We start from the raw sequence: 18,615 nt of genomic DNA, 5'->3' as shown, positions 1-18,615 counted from the left end.
GGCCACTTCACCACCCCCTATCGTCGGGGCCAGGTGAGGGAGGCCGAGCGGATAGCAAGAGGGTCGAACACAGCGGCACGGCGCGGCCAAACAATGTTCGATAAGGCTGCGTACATATTAGCTCGTATAACCGTGCGTCACCCCATGGCTCGAGCAACGATGTTATATTAATTAATTACGATACACCCTCTCCCTCTCACACGCTATTTCCTCCTCTTCGTACTCTTTGCACGATCTATACTCGCGTAGAGATACGTTGCACTCCCGAAATGCGATGAGAAATTACGCTTCTTCTTGTTGGGAAAAAGAAGTTGTTCAAACAACAAACCGGGATTTCTCGTTTTGTATACGAGAAGCAAATAATCCTGTCTATTTTATTAAAAATGTTCGTAGGAATTTACGTTTTTAATTGTCTTCGACCGATCAAGCAATCAACAAAATTCCAAAAAAGAGACCCTTCCCGTGAAATTTTTTCAAAAAAACCTGCAATACATACATTAGAGAGTAGCGAGAGAGAAGAGGGTGTCCGAATGGTGGCGAAGGCACGCGTTAAAAAAAAAATGGCATGTATAAAAGAGGCTTGCATAAAGACGAGAAATCCCCCCGGGTGGTCTCGCAGATTCGTCTTTCGAGGTGTTTAACGTCCCCGTGGTCACGCGTTTCAAAGCGTTTAATGAAAGGGCGTCGTTGCACTTAACAGCCGCCCTTCTCTCCTAAGGCCGGGAGAAGACGTGTCGTGGGAGTGGAAGAAGAAGAGGAAGAAGAGGAAGAAGAGGAAGGACTTACGCGGAAGACACGAGTAAACGAGAGGAGGAGGAGGAGGGACGAGGAGGAGAAANTGTGAAACGAGAAGGAGCATAGAAAGAGAGAGAGAGAGAGAGAGAGAGGGAGAGGGAGAGAAAAAAGAAGGAAAGAGGGGAAAGAGGAAGGGAGAAAAAGGCGGAGCGAACGAGAAAGAGGAAGCACACGCCGCATTCGCACATTCACACTCACCTGGATACGTGCCTCAGGCAATCCAATCTTCTCGGCGAGACGCTCCCGTGCAAACACGTCCGGGTAATGTGTCCGCTCGAATTCTAAAACGAAACCAGTTTGCAACAAGTGCTCGTTATTAAACGTGGATAGCTCGCGTGTTTTCGCGCTACTATACTATAAGTAATATACACGTACACATACACGTGCATGCATGGTACATGTATGTACATATATTTGTTTTTAACTCGCGGGTAAGCGTGTACGTGGTACAATTTTATATTAATCGCGCATAATTTCGATTCACCGCGAGACAAGATTAAAAGGATAATTATCGAACGATACTCGAACACGCAGCGCCGACTTGAATGGCCGCGGATCCAATTAAAGCAGTGGTGCTGCTCCTGCTGAGCGAGAGAAGGCTGATATATATATATATATGTATATAGATATATAGATATATATATATATATATTTGAGGAAAGCAGTAATTTACCTCGACCGTCTCTGAATATGCATGTCGCGAAACGGAATATACGTACACACAGGATCCATGACACGATCGTTCGACGTTTATATCGTTATTACCGGCTGAACGAAAATGGAGCTTTCTGTTCATAGGGGGGGCATAGGTGTTCGTTACGTGGAAATGTGAAATTGAAGCTACCTATGGTACTTTTCCCTCTTTTCTCTTTTATTTTTTTTTTTTTTTTATTGTTTTCCTCTTTTCAACGGTAGTAATTGTAGGTAGGGATTTTTGTAGGATGATTAAAAGAGGGAAAAAGGGGATGTAGGACTGCTGCTTCCAACCCCTTAACGCCCGTGCTTATGTTCGATATAGTTTCAATTATGAATTCGTCTATCCCCTTGCACCGTTACGAGAGGATTTAATAATTTACATTCGGTTGCGGAAGTAACTCATTTATTTTTGAGAATCTTGTTTAGAACGATGAGTCGGTCGTCTTCTATTATTAATACGATGCATATAATACGTTGGTTCATCTTTTTTTTAAATTAATGACGCGGTGGTGGTGTTTCATTTTCAATGAAAATTTTCTCTCGAGCTCTGTTCAATATTCTTCTACTATTATTACAGATTATATTTTCGTTCGAATTTTAAAAATACTTGAAATTGTTGAGGAAGAAATATTAAGGGTATTAAAGAGTTTCTTTTTTTTTTTTTTTTTTAATCGATAAATTCCATTAGCAAAAGACCGTCTAAAACTAACCTTTCTCGAGGCTGTCGATCTGTTCGTTGGAAAAGGACGTTCGATTGCGCTGCAACTTCCGTTTTAACCTCAGCCGTACCTGCGAATCCTCGTCGCCGGACGAGTTGTGCTCCGAATTGCCATCCGACGTGGCCTCCTGCTGATGCGACAACAGTGAGCCCGTGTCTGAAAAACAAACGTTTCCCCCGTTTCTTTATCTCCTTATTTTGAAAAAACCATTTCTATAAAAAATTCTCGAAAGAAAAAAAAAATCAACCATCTTCTCCTCCTCCTCCTCCTCCTTCATTCTCCTATTTCTCGGCTAATTTGCCGATAGTCCGCGCGACGACGACGACGACGAAGAAAATTCGGCCGAAGGAGGGGAGAGAAAAGAGGGGCACGGCGGCATTCGAACTTTCCACCAGTTTGCCTCAAGAAGAGCGATCCAATTAAGGATCGCCCCGTCCCGGTATCGTTCCAGCGATTTCGCGACGAACGACGCGGACTAACGTTCTCGGTGTTCCTAGAAACAGCTGGTGAGAGAGAAAGAGAGAGAGAGGGAAGGGAGGGCCAAGATTAAGACGGAAAACGACACACAGAGGTGTGTCCTCGCTAGTGTCTGTACCAGTGGTGGTCGTGGTGGTGGTGGTCGTCGTCGTCGTCATCGTCGTCGACGTTGACGGCTCCCCGTGAGCCGCGATTACTTTCCGCCTCCGCGCACCGAACCCTCTTTCCATCCCTCTCCTCGATACCTTCCTGCCATTTCCTCTCCCTCCCCCTGTCCATCCCTTCGTCCCTACCTATGTACTCGCCCTTACGCCACACACTTATATAATATATATGTATGTATGTATACCTATGTATGTATATATATATATATCGTCCGCTCGTCAGCTGCTCGCTTTCTCGTTCGCTCATCTCTCGCGCATCGCGCACCACCCACCCTTTCTCCACCGCCTTCTCTCTGCCACGACCCTCTACTACGAAATCTCTCGCCAACTTCCCTCTCCACCGCCACCTAGCCACCCTCTGGCCCTCTCTCGCGATCCGAAATACCGCCATCCTCAAACGTGTATGTGTATGTATGTATGTATGTATGTGTGTATATATACCGATGTGGCCCCCCTCTTCATCCCTCGCGCCAAGTGAAATCATCGTCTGTACGCTTTTATATGGGATATTTTCTACTTATTTGAGTAGAAGGGTGCGAATCTGTTTTCGAGAGTGAAACTGTGTAGAGAGTTTTTTTTTTTTTTTTTTTGAGAATGTAGGTGTTATTGTTATTAGAGCGATATGGGGAAAGAGTAATTTACAGAAATTCAAAGAGTTACAGAAATTCAAGGGTTGTAGTAATTGGTTTTTAATTTTCTGGAATGCAGAGTGAAGTTTCTTGGAATATCACGTTGAAATTCTTGGAAAGTATTTTCGCGAATGGAAGAATGTTGAAGAGGGGATATTCGAAAATCGAAGAGGAAATTAATTACTTTACTTTCACGCACTTTTTACAATTTTATCGTAAACAATCCTCTTCTACCGTAAATTTCTGAATATATATACATATTATAACTTCAAAATATCAATATTCGTTATCAGAAACTTGGATATTCGTTCAACCCATCGAATTAGCAACAATTCCCCTAATCTTCTTATCTCGAAATCGCGGTCACATTCAGAAGCACGATCCGTGGAGCGATTCCGGCCACGATCGCGGAGAGGACCGCAGCAGCCACCGATTGGCCTTGATCCTATTAGAAGAGAGAGACGCCATTTTTCGACACCAAAACTTCTTTTCTTCTTTTCTTGTGGAATGGAAGGAACGCGCACAACACCCTTCCACGGTGAAAATACAATGCGCCAAGGAAGGCACGTAATAGCGGGGCGAGAGAGGGTGTTGCGCGTACACGAGCAGATTATAATACGTGGAGGGTGCTCCCCCTCTCCCTTGACTTTGAACCTCGCCTCGAGACCATTGTCGAGATCCGTCACCGCACGGCAAGAAGAAGTGGATCAAGCATTGAGAGGATTCCTATGCCGTTTGTCCGATTCTCTATACCTTCCCTTCGACGCGACGGCGTGAAAAAAAAAGGTGAAAAGGACCCCCACAAGCATTGTGCTCGATCAACGGTAACAATTTCGTTTACGTATGGAGCTGTTGAAAAGTGGTATCGAAACGAGGTGAAAAGGATTTTTCCTTGTTGATTTTCTTTGCGGATATCGAGGTCTAATCGATAGATAAATATGTCCTTTTCTTTTTCTTTTGATATGTTACATGGAACGATCGTACGAATCTTTTAAAAAGAGATTTCGTAAAGAAGTCACTGATAATTTTAAACGTATTGCTACATATCTTTCTCAAAAATCCCCTCAAAAGTTAAAATCGTTCAAAATCGAAAAACAATAAGAATTCATAAATTCTTACAAACATCTCGTAAAATAACATCATGTTACTACTCGATTTAAAGTTTATCTAAAAAAAAAATGAATCGGAATAACGTTAAAAAATTTCGCTTAAGGAAAAAAAGAAAGAAAAAAAAAATCTCTTCAAAAGTTAAAATCGTTCAAAATCGAAAAACAATAAGAATTCACAAATTCTTACAAACATCTCGTAAAATAACATCACGTTATTCCTCGATTTAAAGTTTATCTAAAAAAAATGATTCGAAATAACGTTAAAAAATTTCGCTTAAGGAAAAAAAGAAAGAAAAAAAAAATCTCTTCAAAAGTTAAAATCGTTCAAAATCGAAAAACAATAAGAATTCACAAATTCTTACAAACATCTGGTAAAATAACATTACTCCTCGATTTAAAGTTTATCTAAAAAAAACGATTCGAAATAACGTTAAAAAATTTCGCTTAAGGAAAAAAAGAAAGAAAAAAAAAATCTCTTCAAAAGTTAAAATCGTTCAAAATCGAAAAACAATAAGAATTCACAAATTCTTACAAACATCTGGTAAAATAACATTACTCCTCGATTTAAAGTTTATCTAAAAAAAATGATTCGAAATAACATTCGAAAAATTTCGCTTAAGGAAAAAAAGAAAGAAAAAAAAAAAAAAAACCACCCAAATAATCAGAATCGCGAACAATAAAGGATCACCATTAACGAAGTGGAGGAACAAGAGATTGTTCCGACGAGAAAACACGGTTGCGCGTCGCGCTTAGCAATTAACGTATAATTGGGACTCACCGCTTCGTTTGAGCAGGGAATCGTCGCGGCCGTGAAGCTGGCTGCCGGGTAGAAGCGACTGGCCAGAGCCCGGGGTCGCCGCCGTCGGGATTCCCGTGGCCAAGGGATGATGAGAGGGCGTAGCGGAATACCAAGCCGGTGGCCAACCTGCAGCCTGCCCATTGAACATCCGAAGCTTATCGTACACGCTCTCGGCACCCTGATGCGCTTGCACTGCCGCCGCCTGTTGCTCCTTCTGCGAGGCGAGGTTCCTCAGCACCCTGTTGATGGACGACACCTGCCGAAATACCAATTAATCCATATGCGAATTATATTTAATGAACGATCCAATAATGATATGGAAGAGAGAAATCAAAAGAACACGTGTATTTTTATCTTATATATAATAACGCGTTTCTAAAATGCGTTGAAAAGAGTTTATGTTTTTAAGTTAGATAGTAGGCTTTTAGGCTTTGTTGTTGCGTCGCATATGTATACACTGTTTTACCAATTGAGAAAAATTCTTTTCTCGAATATTGATGAAACAAGAGTGAAAAAAAGATTGATTAATTATGTTCGGTATATTGATGAGAGAAATATATTGCAGAGGAGGATTGTTCGAAAATACGGCAGTCAGGGGTTGGAAAAAAAAGTTTGTCCATTGTAAGTTGCATGCTATCGTTTTGGAACGGTGATTGGTTTTTCGTTTACCGAACGGCGACACCATCGTTTTCAGGAAAGTATCGTAGATTGATTTAGCGGATTGTTTGACAAGTATCAAATCGTTAGTAGAATAGTAGTAACCGCAGAGTGGTTGTGATTGAAAGGAGTTTGTTTGTTGTAAGTTGGTTCATCTACCGATTGGTTTTTTGATTTATCGAGCAGATTTTTTAGAAAACTGTAGAATACCACGAACAGAAGATTGGTATCGAAAATCGATTCGATCGTAACTCTCTCTCTCTCTCTCTCTCTCTCTCTCTCTCTCTTTCCCTCGACGAAATCCACAATCCACGACGAGCATTGCACGAGTCTTGCACATCGTTCGCACGAAAGGAAAACACCGTATCGTTTAATCGATTATCGTGAAAATTTCCAGGGCTTAATTGACGCTCGACGAGGGGAGAAAAAACGTGGTCAATCGTGAAAGATCGCTCTCAAGAAACAAAGAGGAAGGGACAAAAGAGAGGAGAAAAAAAACTTTTTTTCCAAAGTTTCATCTCCTCTTCTTTCCTCGCGACAATCATTTCCATAGTTACATAGTCGGTTGTCTCTCGTTCATCACTCCCTCTCCCTCTCTCTCTCTCTCTCTTCCGTTCTCTTTGCCGACCTTCACGTTGAGGGAGAGACTAACAGATGAAAGGACACCGCCATCCAATTATTATTACATAAAACGGTTTCCATGGCTCTTCGCTCCCCTAACCAACGACGGTAGAGCGCGGTCTTCTTCACCTTGTACCGAACCACTGGCCAACTCTAAAGTTATAACGAGCCACGGGGGCGAACCTTGTGCTCTCGACTCTCGCGCATAATAGTCTCGCTCTCGCTGTTCTACGCGCGCTCAACCGCCCCCCCTCCTCCTCCTCTACATCCCCCTTCTTCATCCGCCTCCCCCCCAAAACATCGACTCGTCGACGGTGCAGCAAGCAACGGCAGCAAGTCGTACCGTACATAGCCCATAACCTCTCCTTTCTCTGTGCATTCACTCCCATGAATCTCTCTCTCTCTCTCTCTCTGGACGTGGAGGATATCGAGCGAAGCTTCTTAATTACTGGGCTTTCGTTGAAAGGTTCGATGAGAGAAGAGGGGGAGAAAGAGAGATCCTTTCCTCGAGTTTAAGACCTCGCACGAAATAATGGGCGTGTGTATGCGGTCGGGTGCCAACAACCGACGTTGTTGTACACTCGAGTACGTACGGGTCAAGAACGTGTATGCGCGAGAGGGGAGGGGTTGGCGCGGTTATTACGTCGAATAAAAGCCGATAAATTCAATCGTGTGCTTTTTGTGCGCGCCGCCTCGACGAGGGATCGATCTCGAGCGTCGTCGAGCCTCTCGAGTTTTTAACTTTAAGCTTTGTAATAAGCGAAACACGTTTAACACGCGGATGCCAATCTCGAAGCGGCAAATGATTAAGGAAAAAAGCAGGAAAAAAAGTAATCGATTGAAAATCCTCAGAGAGGATAATTCGTGGATCTAAGATTGCTTCCCTAATTAATTACGATCTTCTAATCTAAAGTTTAAACAAGGAGAAGAGAGACACGAGTCAAAGAAGAAATATAAAATCCAATACAAACCAGATAAAATACCACAGAATTTCTCTTTTCCCCTACATAACCCCCCAACTCTCACGAACGCGTATATACGCGACGCGATATCCGAGAGTTTCTTAGGAAATTGCGCAAACCCATCGAACAGATCCAAACAAACGAAACTCGACGTAATACGAAGCAAGGAGAGCCCCCGTCCGCTTGTTCCTTAACCGGAATCAATCCAACAGGGAGGGGGTGGTACGTTACCTCGAAGGGAGACGACGATATCGTGGAAAGTTGGTATCGCAAGATTCGTCTCAATCCTGCGGAATAATGGCCACGAGAGAAAGAGAGAGAGAGAGAGCGCATGGAAAGGACGTTTTCCAGACTAACTGCATACAGCATCGAGAGACAGAGAGAGAGAGAGGGAGAGTTGCACAGGCAGAGTTCCAGAGGCAAGCAAGCAAGCAAGCAAGCAAGCCTAGGCTTTCCATCATCAAACCAAGCAACCTNCTGTTCTACGCTTCGCTCCACTCGGCTCTCGCCGCACAACAGCCGCAGCACCGATGCAGACCATTACACGCGCGACCGGACACGAATAATTGTGCAACACGCTTAACTGATCCCATTCACCCTGATTCTACCCGCTTCCATCCGCTCGTCGGCGACTAACCCCGTCGCACCCCATTGCCGCGGACGATATGTACCCACCGCAACAACCGGCGCTCCACCACCACCACCATCATCATCATCGTCGTCATTGCTATCATTACCGTTAACGTCGTTGCCGTCGCGCGAGACAATCGTCGTCGTCATCCGTGCAATCCCTCCTTTCCCCTCCTCGATCGAAGATTCCTCGAAACGATTCGTTGATACGTTTCGGATGTAAGGAGGAGGATTCTATTGGACGGAACTTGGAATTGATTTGGAAGACGAATTATTATTTATTAGTAAAAGTATAGTACGTGTGATAAATGCAGAGTTCTAGGAGAAATTCACTCTCCATTGATATATATATATATATATATAATTCGTGACACAATCTCGTTAGGAGATTTTCATCGAAGTTGTCGAAAGAGCGCGGAGAAATCGAGACCTCGCTCTATCTACCTCGTTCGACAATCCAGGGATCCTCTCTGCGCCTAGAGAAAAATTACAACCTCTGTGATCATTATAACGATCATTTCCACGATTTAAAAGCTGCCGATCGAACACCGCGTTTCTTCTTNCCGGATAAGCATCGACGGTAAAGAGCGGATACTCTCTCTCTCTCTCTCTCTCTCTCCTTCCGTATGCTCGCCGATTGATCACCACCCCTCCCCTGTGAGCGAACGAGGGCGCACAGGATTCGTTCCCAGAGAATCGGCAAAAGCGAGTGGTTCCTCCTTCTTCACAAGCCGACGGATAACGACTCGNNTGTCATCCCCTTCGGTATTCCTGACAGCCACCAGGCCGGAATGGCCTGGGAGGGATGGTTGGGAAGGGAGCTAGCTTTCTTCTTCTCGCGAAGAAAAGGCCTTTACACGCGACAGACACTCTCTCTCTCTCTCTCTCTCTCTCCTCGACGGATCGAAGGGATGACGAGCCAGAGGAGGGATGACGAGCCAGAGGGGAGGAGGGATGATGTTGTGGATTGGAGGAATATCGATGCTCGCGAGGAAAGGATGTTTGGAGGTATTCCTCGATGGGGAGCAGAACCCAAGGGGTGGACAATACCGAGGCCCGCGTAATGGACCGATTACCTATCCCACCCGATCGTATTGACGAGACTTTGATTAGGGTCGAGTGGCCAGATCCGACGGCTAAGTACCAGGGGTGCGCACCGCCCTGATAAACCGCCGCCGCTGCACAAAGCGACTCCTCTGCGTCTAGGCATCCGACGACTGGATGGAACGCGAATTCCAGTCGTTGCGCTTTTCTCCTCTGGAATCGGCAGACGATACCTACCTCTGGGGTCATTTGCTAATTGCACGCTTGGACGAGAGTTGGCTTCGAAGTGCGATGGAAAAGGGAACATCCCTCGTTGGGATGTTCGAAGACGTCGGATGACGATCGATTGGTGATATCGATGAGATTTGGAGATATTGTTTTCGAAGGAGAAATATTGGGAAGTAAGTACTCACGCTCGGTATGTTGTCGTTGTTGCAAACACCCTCTTGCAAAAGTCGATCGCGAATCTCCCAAGCGAAAATCGATGGACACTCCCGTTTATAGTCGGCGATTTTGTTCACTACCGGCGTGGTCGCCACACGTGGTTTGCTACCGCCAATTGCACGTGGTTTAATTGAACCGGTCTCGTAGTACCTGGAAAAATAAATCAATTTCTTCGTTAGAGAGATTGAAACAGTGCACGCCAATTGGAACTATAGCTATACAACGGAATGAATAAATATTTTTTTCATATCTCAATCAAAATTAATACCAATAAAAAAAAGTAATAACGGAATCGTGGATCGATTAACACGAGATAAATTAAATTGATAAATTGTGCAAAAATGATATTCTTGACTAACCTCGTATGTCAAACCATCTTTTATTTACAATCTTTTATTTATTCGAAACATAAAAACATAAAGCAAAAGTATATGAAGAAGCGATGATGAAATTTGAACGTGATCTCGCGTTTAAATCGCACTGACCTGCCTAGTATCTTGGAGACGCAACCATTGCTGACTTGCAGTATGCGCGAGATGTCGCAGGGTCTAGCACCACTGTGGGCCAGTTCAACGATCTTCTGCCTTGTAGAGTCTGGTAATGGTCGGCCATTGACGTAAACACCGCCAAGCTGGTTAACCCCGCTGTGTCCTGCAGCCGAGCACCCAAATATTGAGTTCTGTCCGACCATAGAACCCCCGCCAATACCCGCACCACCCCCGTGCATCAAGTCCTCCTCTGTGAACCAAAATCGCGCACCAACGTGTATTCTGTCACTTAGCCAGGGTGTCTGGTTGAATAAACACACCGGCCCATATGTGTCCACTTGTGTACGCGTGGCCCACGTTCTTATTAGCCTGATTGCACCGCATGCATCGTCATCATCGCCGTGGACACACATAGGTGGTGGTGACGAACCGCGTGCTATCGATAATGGCTACCGGCTCTCGATTTGCCATACGCTGTGTACCAAACGTGGGGCCTGTCGTCGACTTCACCTATCAAAGGTGGGAAATTCGATTTGCCGACCAACGATTAACCCCTTCAACACGACGAAATATCGACGAAACATCCTGTAGAAGAATCATTTTTCATCGAATTGATATTATAATAATTATAAAATAGAATATTTTTTATAAAACTTTGAAAATAGAATACTATACTTTTCCTCGTTTATTTTAAATAATAATGGAAGGAATTAATTTTTCACGCGTATTAAAATTATACATACGAAATATAACATATAGGAGTGAATAACTATTCGTCAAATTAATTTTATAATTGATGGAACTTATTGTTTTTTAGATTTTGAATTTATTTAACAATGGAGAATGGTGTTTAAAAAGAGATAAAAATATATCTGAATTGTGGAAAGATAGAAATGTTTATATATATATATATTTTTCTTTTTTTTTTTTAAATCTTTTACAATAATAATGTTTCTAGAACTAATAAAATCATAGCGTTTGAAATTGTCTGAAAGACAAGCTTGGATCGCAAAAGTTAATCCTCGTGTACCATTCTGTAATAATATATATCATGATCGTTGAAATGGAAATCCAAAATAACGTAGTATCGAAGCTGCTGTAAATCGTGATAATTTTGAATTTCCAGAATAAACAATTGGATGTGATAAACACAAATACAACGACTTTTAATAATTACAATATACATAATAACACGAGTCAAAAGGTAGACAATGAATGTTTAAAAAAAAAAAATGCCATTGTTAATTTCGTTACGCGACACAGATGGCACGATTGTAACAGTCTACAATTGCGGAGGTACAATTCCAAACACTAAAGAGTACACTGGACAATATTTGCATTGGTTAATCGATGAAAATACCCGAAACCACAATTAACTCGTTTTTCGACGACACACGTTCGTAAAAATCAATAAACTTTTGTTAAATTTAACGAGATAAACGACTGCAAATAATCAAGCTATTCGTCCACGGTTTATCAAAATGTATTTTCAGAAATAAAACAGTGAAAACGAGTTTAATAAAAAATAAAATAAAAAATAATGAAAAAAAAACAGAGAGAAATATCTTTCATTCTCATTGTATGTAGCGAGTAGCGACGATTCACGTGAAATCATCGAAGATTATATGCTACACTATGTTACAAGGAATTTATTAAAGAATTCACTGTTTTATCGAGTATGAAGAAATACAAAGTAAGGTGGATGTGGACAAAATGAGCCCTTTGCTCTTTTGTCGCCGATCTTTCTCTGAATTAAGTGCTAACGCCGACAGCGTGCAAAGAATAAGAACGGAGTGAACCCCGTAGCTGTACGTACTTACACGGGGTACACACGGCCAGGCGCAGGGACCGCGGCAAGGACTACCATTCCCGGCATTGCTGCTCGCGCTAAATGCATCTTGCAATTAACGAATTTAATTAATCTACCGCTTTTGCGGCATGCAAAACGACAAGAAATAGTTGAAACGCAATTTGAATGGGTCTGCTCGTGGTGCTGCAGCACCGTATGAAACCACTTTATGTGTAACGTCGGAGCACACCATGGCGCTTTCATCAGACTTTAGCCGGCGTCAGGAAAGGGCCGAAATTCCACACGTTTCGTGCTTATTTCACGCTTAAAGTAGGCATGTTTCCGCTCTGCAACTATCTGTCACTTTTCCTTGTCTAGAATGCACAACTACTTCACGATTGTGTCGACGCGAGACACAATCGAGAATTCTCACAATGTGTATTCTCTTTTCTTTTTTTTTTTTTTTTATTTCTATTTCAATTGATATCTTAGTGAAAAAAAAATAAGATAAGAATATTATTTGTAGCTTTCGAGTTTATATCACAAGTATTATTTTGTGTTTGGTGTTAAAAAAAAGAAGACAATAAAATTTTGAATAAACGAAATAACAAAAGATTTCTAAATTTTTTTTTATCGATATACAGTATATAATTTTCTATAGTATACATATATTTGTATATTTTTTCAAATATATTTTGAATATTTTTATAATAAACTACATATTATTAATTTTTATCTAAATCATATTATCGATCACCAATCATTAATTTACGATCAATCATTATTGTCTTCACTTATAATATATTATACTTATTAAATATTTTTAAATTAGTCAAAACTGCTAATCAAATTATTCAAATAAATAATACAATATTTTTATATTGGACATAACATTTAAAAATGCAACTCGCTAATAGGTAAGGTAAGCAATTATATAAATTTACAAGATAAGGTCTCTAATTTTTTATATTATTATCGTGAATTCCTATCTAAATATACGGTCATTAAAGAACAAGGTAAACGAGAATTTTGCATAAGATATTAAACAGATACCGCAAGTAACGAGCACTTTTATACTTTGATGACAGAACAGAAAATCAAGACAGTCGAACGAAACAGCATAAAGTCTATTCGATTATGCATGCTGCGTAAAAGAGATGATAACGACATTACGTTAAGACATTTTCCTTGATCCGATTAAAATGGCGAATATCCTTCGAAAATCCAACGTATGAATATTCATTCGATGCCTATTCAAATAACCACATATGTAAATGTGGTCAAGTATAAACGCACATTTTTGATGCCTGCAATGCATTATGGGAATAGCACATCGCATCACATCTTTCGAGATAATACTGGAATTTGCACATTCATATGTATTACTACTATCTAATATTTATACACAGTACTTCTTTCATTCAAAAGAAGATTATATCTTTCGTGATGAACACATTTTGCTTTATAGCAAAACAAGATATCACTGTTCGATACACGATCAGTAATGTGCATCAAACTATGCTTAACATTCGTGATAAATTATTTAATCAAGAGCATAAGAAATGCTCTTCAAGCCCTTATTTATATTGATCAATCTCAAATACAACTATATAATTATTTATACGGATTCGAATGATTTCACATATTGAAAATCACGATCCAAGAAATCAAGCAAAAATCAGAATTTTTCCTCAATCAGATCCCCTCGCGGAGGCTATTGTTTTCCTTTAAAACTCGTTCGTCGTAAAAATAAACTATTGTTAAAGGTATCGAAATCCCGGCGTTGCGAGAAAACCCCGTCGTCTCCGCTTTGTGGGACGATGCAAACCCGTCACTGGTTTTTCACCAGTTTTAATTCATTACAAAGAGGGTGTGACTCGGACATATACATAGGTATACACGGAGGAGGAGAGATCCCGGCTGGACGACGAATACACAAAGTAAAATCCTTTCTCTCTCCCTCTTCCTCTCCCTACTGATCGTCTACTATCCCTTCCACTCTATTCCTCTCTCTCTCGTCTCGCACGAGGAGAGCGAATCGTCCGTAGCGCTCAGCACCGACGACCCGTGCACACGCCGTCCGCACACATTCTTTATATATAATTTCGCGTTAATCTACGCGACGACCAGCGCAAAAGCGAGTCATGCCGCAAAGTGAGGCAAAAAGGTTCCACTTGGCTGAGCGTGAAACGGGACACAGATTAAATCCCATCCTGCCGGCGCACGACGTCGCGGCACCCTTCCTCTCCGTCCAACTTCCCTCCCCGCTACGCCATCGGCCCCCTCTTATGCCACCCTACCTTCCATCACACTCCCTCACAGTGCGATCCCCTACCCCTCTTCTACCTTCACCGTGGCCGACCTCCCTCGCCAAACAACCTCTGAACCTACCGTTCCTAACGCTACCGCCCTAGACAAGAGGGGTAGGGGCAGTGGGAAAATTCTGCCATTTCGTTCTCTTTAAGCGCAGAAATACTTGTCTGCTGTATAAATACATTCTTCGTGCCGATTAATACCATTTTCACTTGTTTTGTACTTTGTGGTAACTTTTCGTTTGTTTCTAGTTTAACATGGTGTGTAAATAGTATTAAATTACTACTAGAAATATATTGAGTATATATTAGAAAGAACTGAATTCATGATATAGACAAACGATACATGATATCATTGCAAATCTGTACCGATGACGCTATATGATTTGGCAGATTTATAGATAGATATTTTCAATGATGTACATTCAAGATATTATCCTGATATTGGATAATGCTGACTAAATTGCGCAATAAAAGTAGCAACAGTATAGAAAATTATGTGAAAAATGATTTAAATTCAGAAAACACTTGCCTTAGATTATATAAGATGTACATTTCGTTTGCACGCGTTGATAGGTTAAGATGCACAATAAATAACTGATCATATAATAATATTATTTCTATACACTGTTTCTCAATCATTCTCACTAAACTATTTTAGCAATAACGTATTCGTAACATTTATAAAATCTACATTTCGTTTACAATGTTCTTTATTTCCATTACACAATTTCTATTAACAATAAGTGGTGAAACACATGACATTAATAGTTACTCGTAACCGTCGCGTCGGTAACTTTGCGCCGAAACATTTTCCCATTTAGCGACTAGCGCTACATGAAAGGTGGCGAATTAACGAATTTCCAACTGAAAAATGGCGGTGTTTATATACGTGCACTCGTAAATAATACAATATAGAACAGTATAAATGGTATGTTTCCCCAAGAGAAACAACAAAACGATCAGCAACGGCTGCTGGAAAGGAACGATTGATTGTTATCCGATAATAGAAACAAAACAGGCCAGCGAACCGGCTAATACGCCACTTCAATTCCCAACGATGACAGAAAGTTTACGTTAGAATGTTTGTTTAATGGAATGCAATAATATTACGCGGGTAATTAGCCAGTGCATTTTCAAGTGTCATCTTTTCGAATGTAAAAAGTTTCGTGATTGGTTCTCTTCATGCTCGAAGACCGTCGCACACACAGAATTCGATACTTTTGATGTGAGTACTACTATTCTCGTTAGAAACATATAACTTCTTGAGTAACGAATTTCTATTACGGTCCGAAAAAGTTATGAAGTACTTTTCAAAATGCATCGTGTCGTTTCGTATATCCAAATGGATTAAAAGACATTGTTTTGAAATATTTTTTTTTTCCTTTAGTAGTAAAGTTGAATATCGAAATGTGAATATTATAGAAGGTAATTATCACCAATATAAAATAATCAATTATATATAAGTAAAAATCAGAGGAACAATGTGCAAAGACAGTTGAATTTTTAACATGAAAGTCAATTTTCTTTGTTTTTTTACTAAGATGTTCGAAAAGTATGATATTATCCTCAATTCCAGAATCGCAATGATTTAATAACATTCGAAGACATAAGTGGAATCCCATTAAACGAAAAGTCCGCCGGTACATGAAGAGTATCTCGGCAATGCGTACATTTTCCTGAAATATTTTCTTTTCATTCATTTCATAGCATCAATGGCAAAGTAAAGAAGATAAAAGAGAAGTAGCACGGGAACAGATGGTATGATATGTTTTATTTATTTCAAAAAGAAGGTAACACTCGTTAAACGTTATTATCACGTTGGGATGAAAGATTGAAAACGGGAGAGGAGAAGGACGAAGATAGAATGAAGTTCACTCTGACAACTTGCTTCAAGCGTTTCTCAGGCTAAATCCACGCCACGAGGAAGCAAGAGTTTCATCTGAACGCGTCCTACCGCGACATCAAAGATGGCGTGCGGAGTACACATTCTGTAATGAGTTGAATATCGCGGGTAGAGAGAGGCATTCTATCCATCCTTTGCTCTCTAATAGATTTAAACGTACTCTATCTCGGTCTAACCTTCCTTCTCAGGTGAATTCATTACAGGCAGTGTTAAGAAGCAGTTGAATTAGCGAAAGCAACGCCATCCTAACAGTGTATACTCGTTACCACGCCTCTTATTATTAAAGCCGCGAGGCATCGGATCTTCGTCGCTTTTCACCATGAAGAGAAACCACGGAACATCACGATAGCATCGAAGTTAGTAGTCGGGTGATTACACTCGTGCGTTCCTTAATTATAATTGAGAAGTCGATGGTAATGTAATTGGTATTTAAATGCACGCTAAAATAATTAAGTCACTGACAAACTTCTTCTATTTTCTTTAAATGTTTTTTTTTCGTTTTATTATTATTATTATTTTGTTTTTTTTTTTAGAAAGATCGTCAAGATTTTCAACTTCTTGATAATTTTTAAGGATCTATTATATTAATGGATTTTTTTTTGAAGAACTTAATGGTAAGCTAATTTGAAATTTTGTTAATGAATTCTAAAGAAAACTTCGTCAAGAAAAAAAATTGAATAATTATTCCAATATAAATTAAAAATAAATTAAAGAAGTAATATAAATATAATATATTTGTTAGAGTATATCAAATATTTAATTTGCATAATATTAGATAGATATGTTGATTTAATTATTGATTTCTTATTTAAAAATCAAAATAATTATGTTTTTTTTTTCATTTTTAACATTTTTTTATCAGCTGGATATAATAATAGGAACGAGAAAAAAATTCAAAAGCAAAAACAGTTCCATCCATAAGCGATAGAATAAATTATGAAACAGGAAATCTCGAGATGCATTACGAGCGATATCCTATTGCCTCGCCATGGATAATCCCGCACCCTCGACATTTATTGCCCCTCGAAAAGCCAGCGCAGGTAATCTCCGCAGCTTCGGCTGGCACGCGAACCGACCGGCACACGAGCGCCCATAACCATTAACAAATCTTGTAACCTAGCACGAAATAAAGTGCTCTCGTGAATCGACCGTTTGATTCCAATAGCTACGGGGGCTGCTTTTATGGGAGCAAGACGAGAGACATGAAGGGGAACCAGAAGCTGAAGAACGAAGAGGAAGCGATAGAGAATCATGGAAGAAAGAAGAGTGTCCCTATATATGTGCGCGCGCGCGCGCATACATCGTTCCACAAGGGTATTGTCGATCTCCTCTCGCAATTCTCCGCGATGCTCGAACGGTGCACACAACATCACGAAGAAAAGAGGGAGGACGACTCTTCTATGCCCGAAACTCGGGTATTATGATCATCGAACGTAATACGATATGGCCAAACTTAGGATAAACATACACGCCCCTAGCACACTGCTGGGCTGACCTGAACCTAAGACCTGCCGGTGAAATCAATTTTAACGGACTGAAACTGAAGGGAATTATCAGATTGATGCGCAGACTTGGGTTTTAGTTCGGTGAAGATAGTAACTTTTGGTTATGAGAGATTATATAGAAGGATGAAGATTATGATTGTTGAGAATGAGAACGGAATGATTTTTCCGTTTCACTGTAAAAAATGTTTCTTATATTTCTTTATAAAATAAGTTTTCTTGCAAAATTTACAAAATTTTCTTATAAAAATTGAAGAAAAGGATATGAAAATAAATAAAAAAAAAATAAACAAAGTATAAAAGTAAAACGAATAAATTGCATAATAATAATCATCATTTGCAAAGAAAATGTATTTTCATACGATCTTAAAAATTTCACAAATAATGAAATATATGAACAAAGATAAAAATCTAAAAAAAAAAGATAAGTGATTATTTAAAAGATAAAAAAAAGAAAATGATTTATATTATGCATCATCAAGAATTCAAGAAGCAAAGTTTAAAGATTTTAAGCAATCTAAAGAACAATATTTCTTATAACATTAAAAGAACCAGTGAAATTGCGTAAATTATGTAAAAAATTATGTAAAAAAAATTCTTACAACCAAAACGATTTATATCATCCATTCTAACTAATCTTACTGTTTCCAGTGCGCCGATTTATATTAAACAGAGGAGAGAGGGGCACGCACACGATTCAACATGAAACGAAAGCGAACAAAGAAGAGACAAATTGGCGGTGTAGGCGCTCCGCTTATTAAAGCCAACGCCTGACCCAACCTGACCCGAAGCAATACACCCCGATTGTGCCGAGTGTTGTAGTCGAATAGGAGGGGAAAGTCGGTGGTACCGAATCGGTAGAAGCTTTTTGG

At 40.2% G+C, this 18,615-nt stretch overlaps 2 protein-coding genes and 1 long non-coding RNA gene across 4 annotated transcripts in view; 2 read left to right on the top strand and 1 right to left on the bottom strand.

Moving 5' to 3' along the window:
- LOC102680845 (paired box protein Pax-6) overlaps positions 1-18,615 on the bottom strand; it is a 32,156-nt gene that overhangs the window by 11,403 nt on the left and 2,138 nt on the right. The window contains exons 2-6 of the mRNA XM_006613792.2: positions 10,232-10,484; positions 9,716-9,896; positions 5,368-5,644; positions 2,202-2,366; positions 1,006-1,076 (exon numbers count right to left, since the gene is read on the bottom strand). Of these exons, the coding sequence (XP_006613855.2) occupies positions 1,006-1,076; positions 2,202-2,366; positions 5,368-5,644; positions 9,716-9,896; positions 10,232-10,473 (936 nt within the window). The 5' untranslated portion in view covers positions 10,474-10,484. The remainder of the gene's footprint in view (positions 1-1,005; positions 1,077-2,201; positions 2,367-5,367; positions 5,645-9,715; positions 9,897-10,231; positions 10,485-18,615) is intronic.
- On the top strand, positions 15,120-16,352 carry LOC116185338. Its single transcript, XR_004150175.1, has 3 exons — positions 15,120-15,563; positions 15,915-16,096; positions 16,169-16,352. It is a non-coding gene; the product is annotated as an uncharacterized LOC116185338 (long non-coding RNA).
- On the top strand, positions 17,109-17,940 carry LOC116185337. 2 transcript variants are annotated; one of them, XR_004150174.1, is made up of 2 exons: positions 17,109-17,281; positions 17,362-17,940. XR_004150174.1 is itself a non-coding variant. In XM_031509552.1 (2 exons), exons 1-2 carry the CDS (start codon positions 17,198-17,200, stop codon positions 17,701-17,703), a joined length of 381 nt encoding a protein of 126 aa, XP_031365412.1. In that variant the 5' UTR covers positions 17,109-17,197; the 3' UTR covers positions 17,704-17,940. The 2 variants fall into 2 exon arrangements, 1 of the variants encoding a protein (XP_031365412.1); XM_031509552.1 differs by having other exon boundaries at positions 17,407-17,940.

Source organism: Apis dorsata, unplaced genomic scaffold, assembly GCF_000469605.1.
Source record: "Apis dorsata unplaced genomic scaffold, Apis dorsata 1.3 scaffold_162, whole genome shotgun sequence".
Lineage (NCBI taxonomy): Eukaryota > Metazoa > Arthropoda > Insecta > Hymenoptera > Apidae > Apis > Apis dorsata.
This window is presented reverse-complemented; position numbering and strand designations above follow the sequence as displayed.

Excerpts from the sequence above, each read along its gene's own strand:
- LOC116185337 (XM_031509552.1), top strand. The coding sequence starts at position 17,198 with ATGCATTACGAGCGATATCCTATTGCCTCGCCATGGATAATCCCGCAC. Across the intron at positions 17,282-17,406 it reads CCCTCGAAAAGCCAGCGCAG|CTACGGGGGCTGCTTTTATG; the intron begins GTAATCTCCGCA and ends TGATTCCAATAG.